Consider the following 14,055-nt stretch of genomic DNA (forward strand, 5'->3'; position numbering starts at 1 on the left):
TGCATATTAATATGTTGAAGAGACTTCAACTTACAGGTTGTTAATCAACCAGGTTGTTAATAAACCATGAATTAGAAAATGAGGTCAACCCTTGTGGACATTATGTTTCTGATCTATTAAGGTAATTTCAGTATGGTTAGGTACCGAGTATCGAATTAGCACCGTTTAAGTTTCAAGTATCATTTCAGTATTGAGTATCGTAATACTAAACCTGGTATCAGTATCAAAGTCAAAATTTCGGTATCGTGACAACACTAGTGTGACGCCTTTTTTAGTTGCGGCGCAGAAACACTGCAGCTGTGCATGCACACCGGACCATCCAAGTGTTACGACATGCCATCTAAGTGTTACGACATAGTAAAGGCCTTGACGGGAAGCGGCCAGGACACATCCATGGCGACGTAACTAAGTCATCCGACAGCGTCTCTTAGCTCAAAATTGGCCATGAGTCATCAATATATCATACGATCATCATGATATTCAGTAGATATGTTGGGTGAAGGCATATGATCGTGAGGACAAAGCCTTTTTAAAATCGCTCCATAGGGGGCGCGATGCTGCCACTGCTTGGACCCCTTCCAACGCCGCTTGCGGCTTTAATTATTATTATTATTATTATTATTATCATCCCGTCTCTCTTGGTGAAATCCTGAGGATGGCACTGCTCCTGTTTCCGCTGTCTGACATGGTTATAGGTCTTAGTGTAATGAAGGGATTATGAATGTGGCCTATTTCCCTACTGCTCAGACAAGAGTTGGGTAGGAACACTGGGGTGGGGGAGGCGTAAGTACAAGGACGAGGAAAACGGTGCTCCTCTAAGCACAAAAACATGTAAAATCACATCGTTGGAAGTAATTCCATTACTTTGCTGAAACCGATTAAGGTCTCGGCCAAATCCTATTGTATGATTGGTCTCTCGCGCTACCAGTCGGTGGGGCGGGGTGGTTGGGGGGACAGATGGACCAATGCACCGTGCTGTCCTCTGTGGCTTATCTCCCTGGGTAGAGCAGGGGCAGAGGGGGGGAGGGCTGGGCAATTTCTGTGACTCATTCCTGGCAGATTTGCAGAGGGACACACCGGCACACGAGACACTGGACTGACTGTCCCACTGACTGCGGAATACATTAGCACACAGGGCTCAGGACGCGGAGCGAAATGTGTTTTCCAAGTGTTTTGGACAAAGCATGGGTGCTTGCACAGTGGGGGGGGCCTCTGTCGCTGAGCAGGATCTGAGTAATGTTGGGAAAGTGATGACCTGTGCTCCAGCGCTAAAGGCAACCCGCCTAGGCAGACGGAAGACTGCTCTGTGAGAGTCCTCTTCGGTGACGCTCGACATCTCCAGTCCCACAGGACAGACGTTCATTTGGACGATTGCCAGGATAATATCTCTCAATACTCCTGTTTGTGGGCCCGTCATAATGCCTGACTTGTCGTTGCCAACGCAGATAGTGTAAGAAATGATGTAGGAGTTTTACCAGGGACCTTGACTGAACTCCACAGACAACTTAAAATGTCAACAGGTCAATCTCTTCGGCGCAGCAGGCTCAGCAAGTGCTTCCTCAACATGTTGGCCTATCAGGTGAGAAAGAGACTTGTTTAAAAAGAGACGGGGCTTGAAGGCTCCCAGGGCAGACGTTGACCTGGGGAGTACACTAGAGGACTGTGCAGGGTAGCATGATCAGATGTGAGGTTTCGCATGTGGGTGGAAAGGGGGGGGGTGTTAAAACTTTTATTGCTTACTCTGATACATCAGTGATGCAGGTGTTGGTATGGGAGATTGTTGTGTTTACTGTAGAAGATGACAATGCCACATAGACAAGAGATTGCTTTTGCTTAGAATAGGATTATGTGAATTTCATTATTGCATTCTGTGTGCCTCTGTGTATTTTTGGCTGTAAAAACTGCCTCTTGTTCTTTCCTTGCTGTCTGTAGCAGTTTGTCTGAATGGCAAGGTATACCTGTTGGATTTGAGAGTTTCGATATAAGTGGAATTTAATTACTCATGTGGACAATTTGGCAATTTGCTTTCTTGCATGTCACATATAATTCACCATTGCCACTTTCAAATGTCTTATGAGGTTGTTTAGCTGGAGCTGCCTTGATTCAGAGAAAATGCTAAATTATGCGTGGTACACTACATGACCAAAGTGTCTGCACACCCCATGGTCTGGGTCTGATTTTCATGGTTTGGGCTTGTCCCCTTGGTTCTATTGAAGGCAAATCATAATGCAGTGACATTCTAGAAGATTCTGTGCTCCCAACTTTGTGGCAACAGTTTGGGGAAGGCCCTTTCCTGTTTCAGCATGACAGTGCCCCCTGGTGAGGGGAGGTCCATATCGCAATGGTTTTCTCAAGATCAAAGTGTAAGGACTTGACTAGCCTGCATTGAGCCTTGACCTCCAACACCTTTGGGATCAATTGGAAAGCCAACTGCGCACCAGGCCTAACCACCCAATCAGTGCCCAACCTCACTAATGGTCTTCTGGCTGAATGGAAGCAAATCCCTGCAGCAATTCTCCAACATATATTATAAGTCTTCCCTGATGAGTGGAGGTTGTAATAGCAGCAAAGGGAGGACCAACTTCATATTAATGCCCATAGTTGTGGTTGAGATGTTGGATGTCAGGTATCCACATACTTTTGGCTATGCAGTGTATCATAATAGTATTTTCTTCAGCAAAATAATATTCCACATCTAATCTACCCAACCCACTTGACTGTAACCCAGGTGCTTGTCATAGTGTTAGTCATTACATGTGCTCAAATGGCTTCTCAGAGTGTTTGCATAATGAAAGTCTACACCTCCTATTAGTCAGCTACAGTGACAACAATTTCCTTAATGGTCCAGTGAGCAGTGACATGACAGCACTAGTACAGGCCTTATGAGTTCACACAAATCGCATTTTGCAAAGACTCCTGGTCTATATATCCGAATGGAGAAGTCCATTCAGGATAGGGTGGGGGGGTCTGTTTTTGTGTGAGTGTCCCTCTTCAAACACATCAGTAGTAGTTGGAAGTAGGGTGCAATGGAATTAAATTAACTTGCAATGATGCAATTACACTTAATTAACAATGATACAATGATAATTGTAATTTACTGTCATGTTATGTTGCTGCTTTTGTGGATAAGGCAGAAAATAAGTTACATGTAAAGTATTAATCTACTGTGATGGTCCACTGTTGTGAGGGTTTGCTATCATATTAGTGCTAATATGCACTCACTAGCAAATTAATCACCTGGATTTTGTTGGAAAAAAAGCAATACAGAGCAGAGTCCTCTTTTTAATTAATCTGCTGGATGTTCTTGTTATTAAGAGAATGGCCTTGGATTTGGTCTGGCCCAGGTCTGGAGCTGTCTCTGGGTTTAGCCCATTGTAAGTGCTGTTTGGCCCTTTTCCAGACTGCCATCCTTGTCTGTGAGAAGCACCCAGATGCTGCTGCTATCTGAATTAATTCCCTCCCCTGAAGTGGCCCTGACCCTCAGATATAAAAATGTAGGCTGGCCATCCCCATTTTTGAACTGAAGACAGATCTGTTTAAGAGCTGAATATACCACCAATATTCCTCTGGTTGCTGTGGTCTAGTTCCCAGTTGTGGCTCTTTGAGTGACCGTGCTGTCAGTGTGAGGAAGGTGGCACATGATGACACAACTCTACTTATAGGTAAAATGCTAAAGGTTCAAATTCTAAATGAATTAATGTTGTTACTGTCGAGACTCTTATATGCCACCTTATTTGTTATATTTAAACTTTGTAATGATGTGTTATTCTAGTTAAGTCTAGAATAAAAGCTATTGAAACTTGACCCTTCTTCTCTGTTGGTTCAACAGATATGTTGCTGCTGTGGCCCCGCCCCTTGTTCTCTGTGCTGCGCCTTCTGTCCTCCCGTCAAGTCTTCCTCCAGCACACGGATCATGTACATCCTGTTCCACATCCTGGCCTGTGCTGTCTCGTGCCTCATGCTGTCCCGGACTGTGACTGAAGCAGTGAGAGAGAACGTAAGTGGCTTCGCTGTGGCGGCACTTCGCGGGGAGCGAGGGGGCCGTGTTTCTCTCAGTGACCAGAATGCATCTGCGGCGAAGGGCTTTGGTGACAGTTGCTCCCTTGTCATTCTTTATTCTGCAAATCCTCTGATTTGTTTGTCAATGAGCTTTGCCATTTGCTGTGTTAAGTCACATTCAATAAAGGTCCTGTTAATCCCCCGCCACCAAACACGCAAGAGCAGAGCGCTCGTGTGCTAGCTCCTGTGTCTCTCTGTGTTTCAGGTGCCTTTCTTCACCCTGGTGTGCGATCAGGCCCGTGGAGGTGGGGACTGTGAGATGCTGGTGGGGTACTCAGCGGTTTACAGGGTGTGCTTCGGCACCGCCTGCTTCCACCTGATGATGGCGCTCTTTCTCATCGATGTCAAGTCCAACCAGGACTTTCGCGCATTCATCCACAATGGGTCAGGACTCCAGCTAATAAATTCCAAAGCATGCTAGATAGTAAATTACATATTTGTGGCTGCGAATGCTTTTGGTATGAACTTGATACATAGACAGAACAAGATTGTAGTCCAAATGCATTAGTACTGACAAGTGTTGCCCACAGAAGGAGGTTTGTTGCTAGTTACAGGTGTGTCAGAGAACATATCGGTGTGTGCCCTCACAGAGTGACATTAATTGGTTGGTTGATTGATTAAAATTTTTTTTGTCAAATCTAGTTCCTCAATGAGACCTGGAAAATCTATTGGCTTGCTATTGAAAAGTAGAAAATATATATTGGGATGTAAGCCAGAGTCTGAAAATATTCTGAGAAAAACAATCAAAATCAAAATTAGAAAAATTACCCAAAGTTACATCAAACACACAACCCAGTGGGTGTTGGGCTAGCGCCCCCTTTGTCCCATGGCTCATATCCAAGCCTGGGCACAAAACCTGGGCATGAGCAGGTGGTGCTGGAAGCCATTTGCTTGGCCTGGCAGATTAGATCTCTGCCCACACATTGCCCTCCAAGCTGCCTGTCCCCTCTCACAGGATGTGTGGCTGTACCGTGACAACCACTTTATCCATCTGTTACACAAATGAATGTTTCATCCTTTCGCTTTACATTATGCCATATTCCAGCATGTCTCTGTCATCTTCATGTCCTCTGCATGTCACTGACTCTCCTATCCCCCGTCTTTCTTGCTGCAGGTTCTGGTTTCTGAAGTTCATTACCCTTTTAGGGATGTGTGCTGCTGCCTTCTTCATCCCAACAGAATCCTTCCTACATGGTAAGTGAAACAGACGCACATACACACACGCACACATGGATACATAAAAACTTCAAGACACTGGAATACATACATAGCAAAGATTTGTGTGGTCGATAATTAAAGGTTATGGTCTTAATAAGAAACATTTTGTGCGGGGTTTTGCTAAAAGCACCGTATTGAATTTTCAAAGATAAGAACTGCGGGGGCCCACAACGATCCACAAAGCTCAATGCTATCTCTGAGAACTTTGTAACACATAGCTTATCTGATGAGGTGACCCTAATGGGCCACTTCTTCACATGATAAGACACATGTTGTGATAGAGCCTGTGGTGAAGCTGAGGCCAGCTGCTGATAAGTACTGCCTTTTTCATGGTCTAATGTGATAAGTCTGGAATGCTGATAGACACTCATTTTTACTTCTACTTTTTTTTCAAAAGCCGCATAGTTTTCACATTCCAGCTGAATGAGATCACCACATTAACATCTGTTAAATATTTGTGTTCAGCAATATTTTAGATCGTATATTTTATTCTCTTTCCTCTGCTAGCTTTTACACACCTCTGTGATGATGCCACATATACAGTATTTAGGATGAATGTAAATGTACTTACACCAGGATACTACAAGGTGGCGCTGCAGGAACACTGCTGTAAACTGTAGCAGCATAATCAGCCAGCCTACTTGAATCATTATCATGTGCAGTACTGTAAATCTCCCTGTGGTTTAGATTTAGCTTATTTGGGTTTTTATAAATCTTTTTGAATGCAGACACTCATGTCATTGGGAATTGTAGCGTGTCTTTGGCCTCCTGCCGGATATGGGAGTGGCTACAGGTCATCAGAGTGTTATTCTCTCTCTCTTTGTCTGTCCAGCCTGGCACTATGTCGGTGTGGCAGGTGGTTTTGCCTTCATCCTGATTCAGCTTGTCCTCATCACGGCATTCGCTCACACCTGGAACAAGAACTGGTGAGAGGAGATGGAGGAGTGTGTGTGTGTGTTTGTGTGCGTATGTGTTTGTGCTTGTGTATGTGTGTGTTTGTGTGTGTATGTGTTTGTGCTTGTGTATGTGTGTGTGTGTGTGTGTATGTGTGTGTGTGTTTGTGTGTGTGTGTGTGTGTGTACAGTTTGTGTGTGTGTTTGTGTGTGTGGTGGGGGGGTTGCAGCTCAATAAAGTGATGTTGGGAGGCCCAAACAGGGATCTTTCCATCATAACCTGCCGCCAAAGTGTCCCAAACCACAGCTTGCTGTACTCCAGGCTTCCAGGCCCACGGGAGTATCCTGCCCTGATGGATCTCCCTGCACATCTGGTGCAAGGTTGTACTTAGTGGAGTGTAACTATATTTTAGCTCATATTTTCTCCTCACTTGTTGGAGCAGCAGGCTTTGGACACAAGCCAATTGTCCCACCAATGCAACCGTAATGGAGACATATGAGGGCCTCAGCTATGGCGGTCCTGTCCATCCACCTCCTTGTGGCTGCAGCATCCTCTGCAGTCTGTGGACGCATCTGGAACAGAGCGGCTCCGAGCCCCCCCCTCTGGATGGCTGTCAGATAAATCAGTCGGACTGATTGAAACAAAATGTCTGTCGAGGGGAGTGGGCCTACGTGATTCGCACTCTTTCTGCGCTCGTGCTCATCCACCCACGCAAGACAGCTTGCTCCCAGATGTTTCCATAAACTCCAGGCGCTGTGCTGGGAGATGTCACCCTGTAGCGTGCCCTTCATTACAGCTTTCAAATGTACGGAAGCTTTTTTTGGCGTTTGGACCCCTTCCAACTCAAACATACGCTACGAGAAATCCTCTTAGAGGTGTCATGGGGTCTTAGCAGTTTGATTCTGTAATGTGAGTCCGCGAGTATTTTTGTGCCAAGTTGTAATGGAGACATATGAGGGTTTGAGCTACGGTTGAGTAGGTGGAGTGTAGTTCAGGAGTCTCTGGTCTGGCTGTTCCCTCAGGTTGACGGGTGCTGCTGAGGACAAGCGGTGGTACCTGGCGGTCCTGTGCGCCACCCTGGGCTTTTACGCCATTGCCACCGGAGCCTTCACCTTCATGTACAAGTTATACACCCACCCGGCTGCCTGCCAGCTGAACAAGGTCCTGCTGTGGACCAACCTGGGCCTGTGTGGCCTCATGTCCTTCATCGCTGTCACTCCCTGTGTGCAGGAAAGTGAGTGTCCATTTCTCCTGCTCCTACAATCCCCCCGCGCACACACACACACACACACACACACAATACATCCTCATACAGGCATGCAGACACACTCTAGATGTTCTCACACTGGCATGCACAAACACACACACACACACACACTTTGTCACAGACGAGAGGAACACTGAGTTGATGTAGTGAATTATGGGTCTTGTCTTTCTTGTACTTGTACGTAGAAAAAAAAGATTCCATGCTAAGAAAACATCCTATGAGCCATGGGCTACTTCTTGTACATAAATGTGTCAAATGTAAAGTTGAAATGGACCTGTCAGAAAAAACCTGATGTAATCTTTGTGACATTTTTCTTATTATTTACTGTACACCAGTGCTTTATGCTTCAGGGCACCTTCACCTGTATGTGTCGAGATTTTATCAATGTTCCTTAAATGGCTTGTATGCATTTACACTGGAAGAATCACTGTTATCATTAGGTCTGCGTTGTATGAAACTTCTAGACCCCACCCTCAGTCTGTTGTATTCAGGGTGTCCTCCTCACTCCTATGAACTGTTTTTTAAATATCATCTTTCTGAACTCCCCCCACCATACTCTGTGCTAGGCACAAAGTCTTCTCCTGTGATTCCCTGTTCTGTCATGTCTTTGGACCTTCATGCTCTGTGATGTACAGACTGTCTCAATAACCTCTCAACTTGATGATATACTTGCTGTCTCTATGACCCCCTGACCTCTGAAATGTATGTGGTTATTATATCTCCTCCATGCTGTGATGTACTTGGTTTTTTGACCTCTCAGCTCAGAGATGCAAATGCTCTCTTTGTGAGTCCTGAACTCTGTGATGAAGGTGCTGTCTACATTACCCTTCACCTCTGTGATGAAGGTGCTGTCTACATTACCCTTCACCTCTGAGATGTAGGTGCTGTCTTCACGATCATTTCGCTCTGTGATGTGGTTTTCAGGACAGCCTCGCTCCGGACTACTCCAGGCCTCCATCATCAGCTGTTACGTCATGTACCTGACTTTCTCCGCCCTCTCCAGCCGTCCACCAGAAAGAGGTACCCACGCCACCATTCCGGGATGTGAACTTTAATCCGTGTAATCTGTTCAGCTCTGGGGTTGAAAGGGCGCTCACGTACCTGTGCTAACATGCATTCCCATTACATTATGCGCTTTATGGGAAGGGGAGGGGATATTTTACATTCCTGCAGCATAAGATGACAATTTAATAGCACAGTAATCCAAGCTGGTGGTATCATTACACACTCTTACACATTTCTGTGAGTCTGTATGCTGGTCCCCTAAATCCACTCCTGCTCGGTCTCTCTGTCTACACCTGTAAAGGTCTTCTTCTCCCTAAAGCTGGCCCTTTTGCCTCTGAAGAAAGGAGTTATTACCCAGCACAAGACCAAACATGTGATAGTCAAATGAGAAAGAAGAAGAAAAAATGAGTACAGAAATTTGAAGTGATTTTGTGGTGCTCACTTGACCACTAAGGGCCTGAGATGAAATATTGCTGAGGGACAGACAAGTGGCTGATTGTAGAGGAAATCAGCACTGACAAGACATGTCTGTAGGTTTTTGAAAAGGACATGGCTACACACAATGCCCAAGACAAGGAAGTGAGGAAGCAGCACGGACTTAGAGACAACTGACCTTACATCTTTAAAACAACAACACAATTCCATCTTTCAAACATGGTACAGTTAACAAACAAAAGAAGCATTGCTTCATCTGGATATATATGAATATTTTTTTCCTTGATTAAAATTTATACTATCCATCAAGCATGCCCCTATTCTGTCATCTGCGCTTCTCTTCATGAAATTCAAGTTCAATTCACGAGTTCAAGCTGGTATTTGTTTAAGACTAGGTCTATGTGAATTAAAGTGTGTGTGTCTGTGAGGGAGAGAGAGCAAAATTAGGTGTTCTATGTACCATTATCCTTGTGGTCGATACTGGCAGGCAGCCAAACAGGGTGGGAACAGTTTGGGAAGCCCTGAAAGGGTTATCCACCCCTCTGATTCCTACAAAGGGCGCAATGACCGTGTCCTCGAAAACTTGAACCATTTGTTAATAAAACGGAGCAATTTTTTGAGTAGCTAAACTAACTTCTGAAATTTCACTGCTTGTGATACCAGTTAACCTCACGCTCAATTAAACACCATTGCTGCACCAATGGACCTGATAACAGGGTGCAGTGGTTGTTTAACCACATAACATCAATGCGAGCATAGCAAAGGGCAATTTTTAATCAGCAGGCAGTTTATTAAAGTTCAGCTTTGACCTCCTTTCTAGCTCTGCTTCCGGCCACAGTGCTGCCCGACTGTTATGTTCCAGCAGCGTACGCCGAAGCGAGGGTGTGCTGTCCTGCGGCAGAGTGAACCTGTGTTTCAACTTGTTCAGGAAATATGCACCATTGGCCTGCTATAAAAACAGCTTTTCAACACACACACAAATACTTACTCACACACACACACACACACACACACACACACACACACAGTATTTTCTGAGCAATAAATATACAGCTGTCACCCTAATTTGCCTTCACCAAAAAACTGTTTGGCTCCCTGTGAGTGTGTGTGTCCTTAGGGTGCTATGATCTTCTGTTCATAACGTTTGGCTCCAGAAACGCTCCTGATTGAGACATTGGTAACGTGCTCAGTGCTCATGTGCATAGTCCTGTTCCGCTCACACACACTGTTGCCACACACTGTTCTGAGAACATGCTTTGAGTTCAGAGGGTGAAGGGAAGAACTGTTCGTTCTCATCCCATGGCTTTGTTGATATCTTATAAATGATCTGAAAACAACTGAAAGTGTCCTGTTTTTGGCTGTGTTTCCATGGTGTTTTGTTTTGAATTCCTGACTTGCGTGTGAGTGGCATACATTACGCCCTGTAATTAGCCTGTGTTTTCATGTTGCCCAGGTTTTTGCTGTGCGCCCTCAGCTGGCTCTGCTCTGAAATCCAGCCCTCCCATGCTCCCTGTCCCATCCCGTCCCTAAAACACCAGTTTGTTGTGTGTGTACCCGTCTTGCCAGTGCAAAGGGCAGCCATGACACATCAGGGTCATTCCAAAATGCCAGGGAGATGGGACACTGGGTCGGTCTGGGGCATCAGGAATTATATGTGATAGAGAGACACACAAACAAGCAGACACACACTGGCCCATATCTGACACCTCTGGCGCCACATAACAAACACTGTAGGGCTACAGTTTGCTCACTCACGTCAAACTACCAGTGACAGCCCCCTCTGCCTACAGGACTGAAGGAAACATAATCTCCTGTAATATCTCTGAAGGCATAACCATACGAAATGATGGGGAAAGAACACACACCTGCATGAACCAGGTCTATTCATGTGGTCTTAATAGATTTGTTTTTCTTTCACATTCCTCTGACTATGTTATCCTCTCATGCCTAGATGTTTTTCTTCCACAAAGCAGGAGATGATGTTTCTCAAGGGGTAACTAAATGGCATGTGATGCAGCATGTAGATCTGTAAAGCGCTAGACTGATAGGTAAATGGGACCACTCCATGTCTGCTTGACAGATGAATGAGGCGAAAAGCTAATGTCATTAATGTGTCTGTGTTGCTTGCAGTGGAGTTCCAAGGGCGGAACATGACGGTTTGCTACCCCAACATTGGTCGCGATGGGATACAGAAGGAGGGCAATGCTGTGGCAATCATCGGGGCGGCCATTATGTACTGTTGCGTGCTCTTTGCATGGTAGGTGTGCTCAGAAACTGCAGTGGAACCCGCTTTCTACAAATAAATCCAAGAAGACAATTCCCTTTGGTGCAGAGAGACAAAATTAGAACGTGGAAACATAAGAATGTTTAATGACATGAAATGCCCACTGAGCCCCTCAAAGCTAGTCATATTTACTACTGTTTATAGTAGACCAAACATTATGTTACGTCTGGTCCTGAACAGTCCAACTACCTGCCTACTATGGCGCAAACTGTTGTCCTCTAGCTTTAAAGTTTTGATCATATCATGTTTGTGCAGATATTTCTTGTATCTTCACTGCTTTTGACCTGGTCGAGAGTAACTATTGCTTTTTTATTTTTTTTTATCAGCAACGAAGCCTCTTATCTCGCAGAAATGTTTGGTCCCTTCTGGATGATCAAAGTTTATCGCTATGAATTCCAGGTAGAGTTTCATAACATATCAATTCTGTTGCTGCTGATTGTTGAAGGTTACTGGGTTTGTGAGTGGGGTTTGGGAGTTCCCACACGTACGTGTTCTTTAGGTGAGGTGATGCACTCGCAGTATCTGTAAACTGTACTCACCCAGCTGTGTTGCTCACCTGTCCTCTTTCTCCCTCTGCACAGAAAGCCAGCTGTTGTTTCTGCTGCCCAGAACAAGAGGAGGGTAAGCCCGTGTCTGAAGCATAGCATTTCTGACACTACCATTAACAGCCAGAGGCCATTAAGGAAGCAGCATGTTTGTGTTGTGTGAATTTGAGACAGTCTTACAATTGATAGCGCAGCATTCAATTGTAAGACTGGGCGTGTCGAAGTGTCCTTGAGCAAGACACCTAACCCCTAACCCCTAACTGCTCTGGCGAATGAGAGGCATCAATTGTAAAAGCGCTTTGGATAAAAGCGCTATATAAATGCAGTCCATTTACCATTTAGCATTGCTTACCTATGTGAATACTTCCTTTTCCATTAGTGCTTTTGTCATACAAGGATACACTGTAAAAAATAAATTCATATCATCTTGCTGTAGCTTTCTGACTGGTAGCCTTTTTCCTCTCTGTAGAGGAAGAGATGGAGATTGATCATGAGAATAAAGGCTGCCAGAAGGTGATCCACAATGAAAACCAGCGGGTTGCGTACAGCTACTTCTTTTTCCATTTTGTCTTCTTCTTGGCCTCCCTCTATGTCATGATGACCCTCACCAATTGGTTCAGGTCAGTAGGTCACTTGGCATACAAACTACAACTGAAGTGTCCAAAAAGCTGTTGGAAATGCATTCCAAAACAGCAGATGGAATTTGAGGCTTTCATAAATCTCTACAAGCACAGATTTTCCATATAATATGGAACATATAATTTCTTGGAGATGATCAATGATATCATTTTCCCATTGAGGAAATTGCTTATTCTAAAAATACTGTGCACACAACCCCCCCACCCCACACACATACAAACCCATACAGGTTTGTATTGACCAAATTCTATGTATAAAGATGTACATATGATACAGGTTTTTTTCCAAACTAAGTTATTGAAATTGAACCCCTCTCTTACCTTCAGCTACGAGTCAGCAGTCCTGGAAACTACCTTCACCCATGGCAGCTGGTCCACCTTCTGGGTGAAGATGGTTTCATGTTGGGCCTGCGTAGTCCTCTACCTTTGGCTGCTGCTGGGTCCACTCTGCCGCTCCGAGTCCAAGTCGCGACCCCGGAGGTCACGGATCAGGAGAAGGTCGCACCGCCACGTCAGTGTCATCGTGTGACGGCACACAGGCTTGCAGGGCCCCGGTGCCGCCAGGGACGGATGCACACGAGAGTGTTGCCCTGTGGATAGCTTGCCCTAAGCCTCCCTGTACTGCCCCGTGCTGAGGAACGCTGCCCTTGCTACTGATAGGGCTCCAGCATTCCTAATGTTGGCATGAACTCAGACGCAACTGGGTTGAGAGCCAGGAAGGATAATAAAAACAAGGCCAATGATATAAGCCTGAGAAGGCCATAACCAGGGCTTAGGCTGGTTTAAAACATACTGCATTTTGCAGATTGCCAGAGGGAACCGTAAGCTAAGCTGGACTGTTCTATTCTGATTTAATGGAAGCTACCAAGATGTCTGGTCCATTTTATGTGCTCAGATATCCTGATGATATAATTATATTTTTTAATGCTGAATTTAGTCATAGAGCACCAGTTTCAGAAAAGACAGCCAAGTAACGCATAAGAAGGTGATTTTTCAAATAGTTGGTTTGTAATTCAAACAATTTCAAGCAGCCTTCCGTTTCTGAGCAATGGCTTCCTCACATTTGCTGTGATCTGTGGCCACTCTGTAACCTGTTTCAAAGGCTATGTCCTGGGAGAAACTCTTACTCCCACAACTAACACAGTTAGGCCATGGGGAGCGAATGCAATGTATGCAGTAACAGCATAGTGTTTATCATTTTTCCTTGTGAGATGTAAATATTTGAGCACTGGAACGATTGTGAACCAAGCTGGAAACATATTGCCATGACAGCTGTGACAAATCAAGGTATTTTTTTAAATACATTTTTTCAACAAATGGTCCCTGTGTGATTTGTTAATAACTTTCTGTACTATATATATATATATATATAACTTTCTGTACGATATATATATTTGCTGCTTGAACCTTTGACCATGTTTTCTTGAAAAAGCAGCAACATCTGGACTTTATCTAGATAAGTGTCCTAAATCCACCATTCTCAACGACAGTAAGGTTAATTAATTGCAGTTGTCATAATTTCTCCCATGTAATAATCCTATACAAGCAGACTAATTTAGAGCAGGTTTGATAAGGAGACGTGTGACTCACTTCTCCCATTCTGAGCTAGTTTCTGCAGATTTCACTGTTCCCAAACATTAGGATGATATAGTAGTTCTGTCAGAGGGGATTGAAATATAAATATAAAGAGGAAAGTCAAACATTCTTCTG

General features: G+C 44.7%; 1 protein-coding gene across 1 annotated transcript; it reads left to right on the plus strand.

Annotated features, from left to right (window-relative positions):
• Positions 1–1,061: 1,061 nt before the first annotated feature.
• serinc4 (serine incorporator 4) lies at positions 1,062–13,665 on the plus strand. Its single transcript, XM_035417033.1, has 12 exons — positions 1,062–1,579; positions 3,830–3,997; positions 4,265–4,443; positions 5,174–5,253; positions 6,110–6,203; positions 7,194–7,405; positions 8,363–8,458; positions 11,009–11,135; positions 11,489–11,561; positions 11,744–11,783; positions 12,177–12,327; positions 12,673–13,665. Exons 1-12 carry the CDS (start codon positions 1,511–1,513, stop codon positions 12,872–12,874), a joined length of 1,491 nt encoding a protein of 496 aa, XP_035272924.1. The 5' UTR covers positions 1,062–1,510; the 3' UTR covers positions 12,875–13,665.
• Positions 13,666–14,055: the final 390 nt, after the last annotated feature.

This window comes from Anguilla anguilla, chromosome 5 (assembly GCF_013347855.1).
Source record: "Anguilla anguilla isolate fAngAng1 chromosome 5, fAngAng1.pri, whole genome shotgun sequence".
NCBI lineage: Eukaryota > Metazoa > Chordata > Actinopteri > Anguilliformes > Anguillidae > Anguilla > Anguilla anguilla.

Bases quoted from the DNA above. Each gene is read 5' to 3' on its own strand.
- serinc4 (XM_035417033.1), top strand. From the start codon at position 1,511: ATGTCAACAGGTCAATCTCTTCGGCGCAGCAGGCTCAGCAAGTGCTTC. The intron at 1,580-3,829 runs GTGAGAAAGAGA...TTGGTTCAACAG, and splicing joins TCAACATGTTGGCCTATCAG to ATATGTTGCTGCTGTGGCCC. The intron at 11,784-12,176 runs GTAAGCCCGTGT...TCCTCTCTGTAG, and splicing joins CTGCCCAGAACAAGAGGAGG to AGGAAGAGATGGAGATTGAT.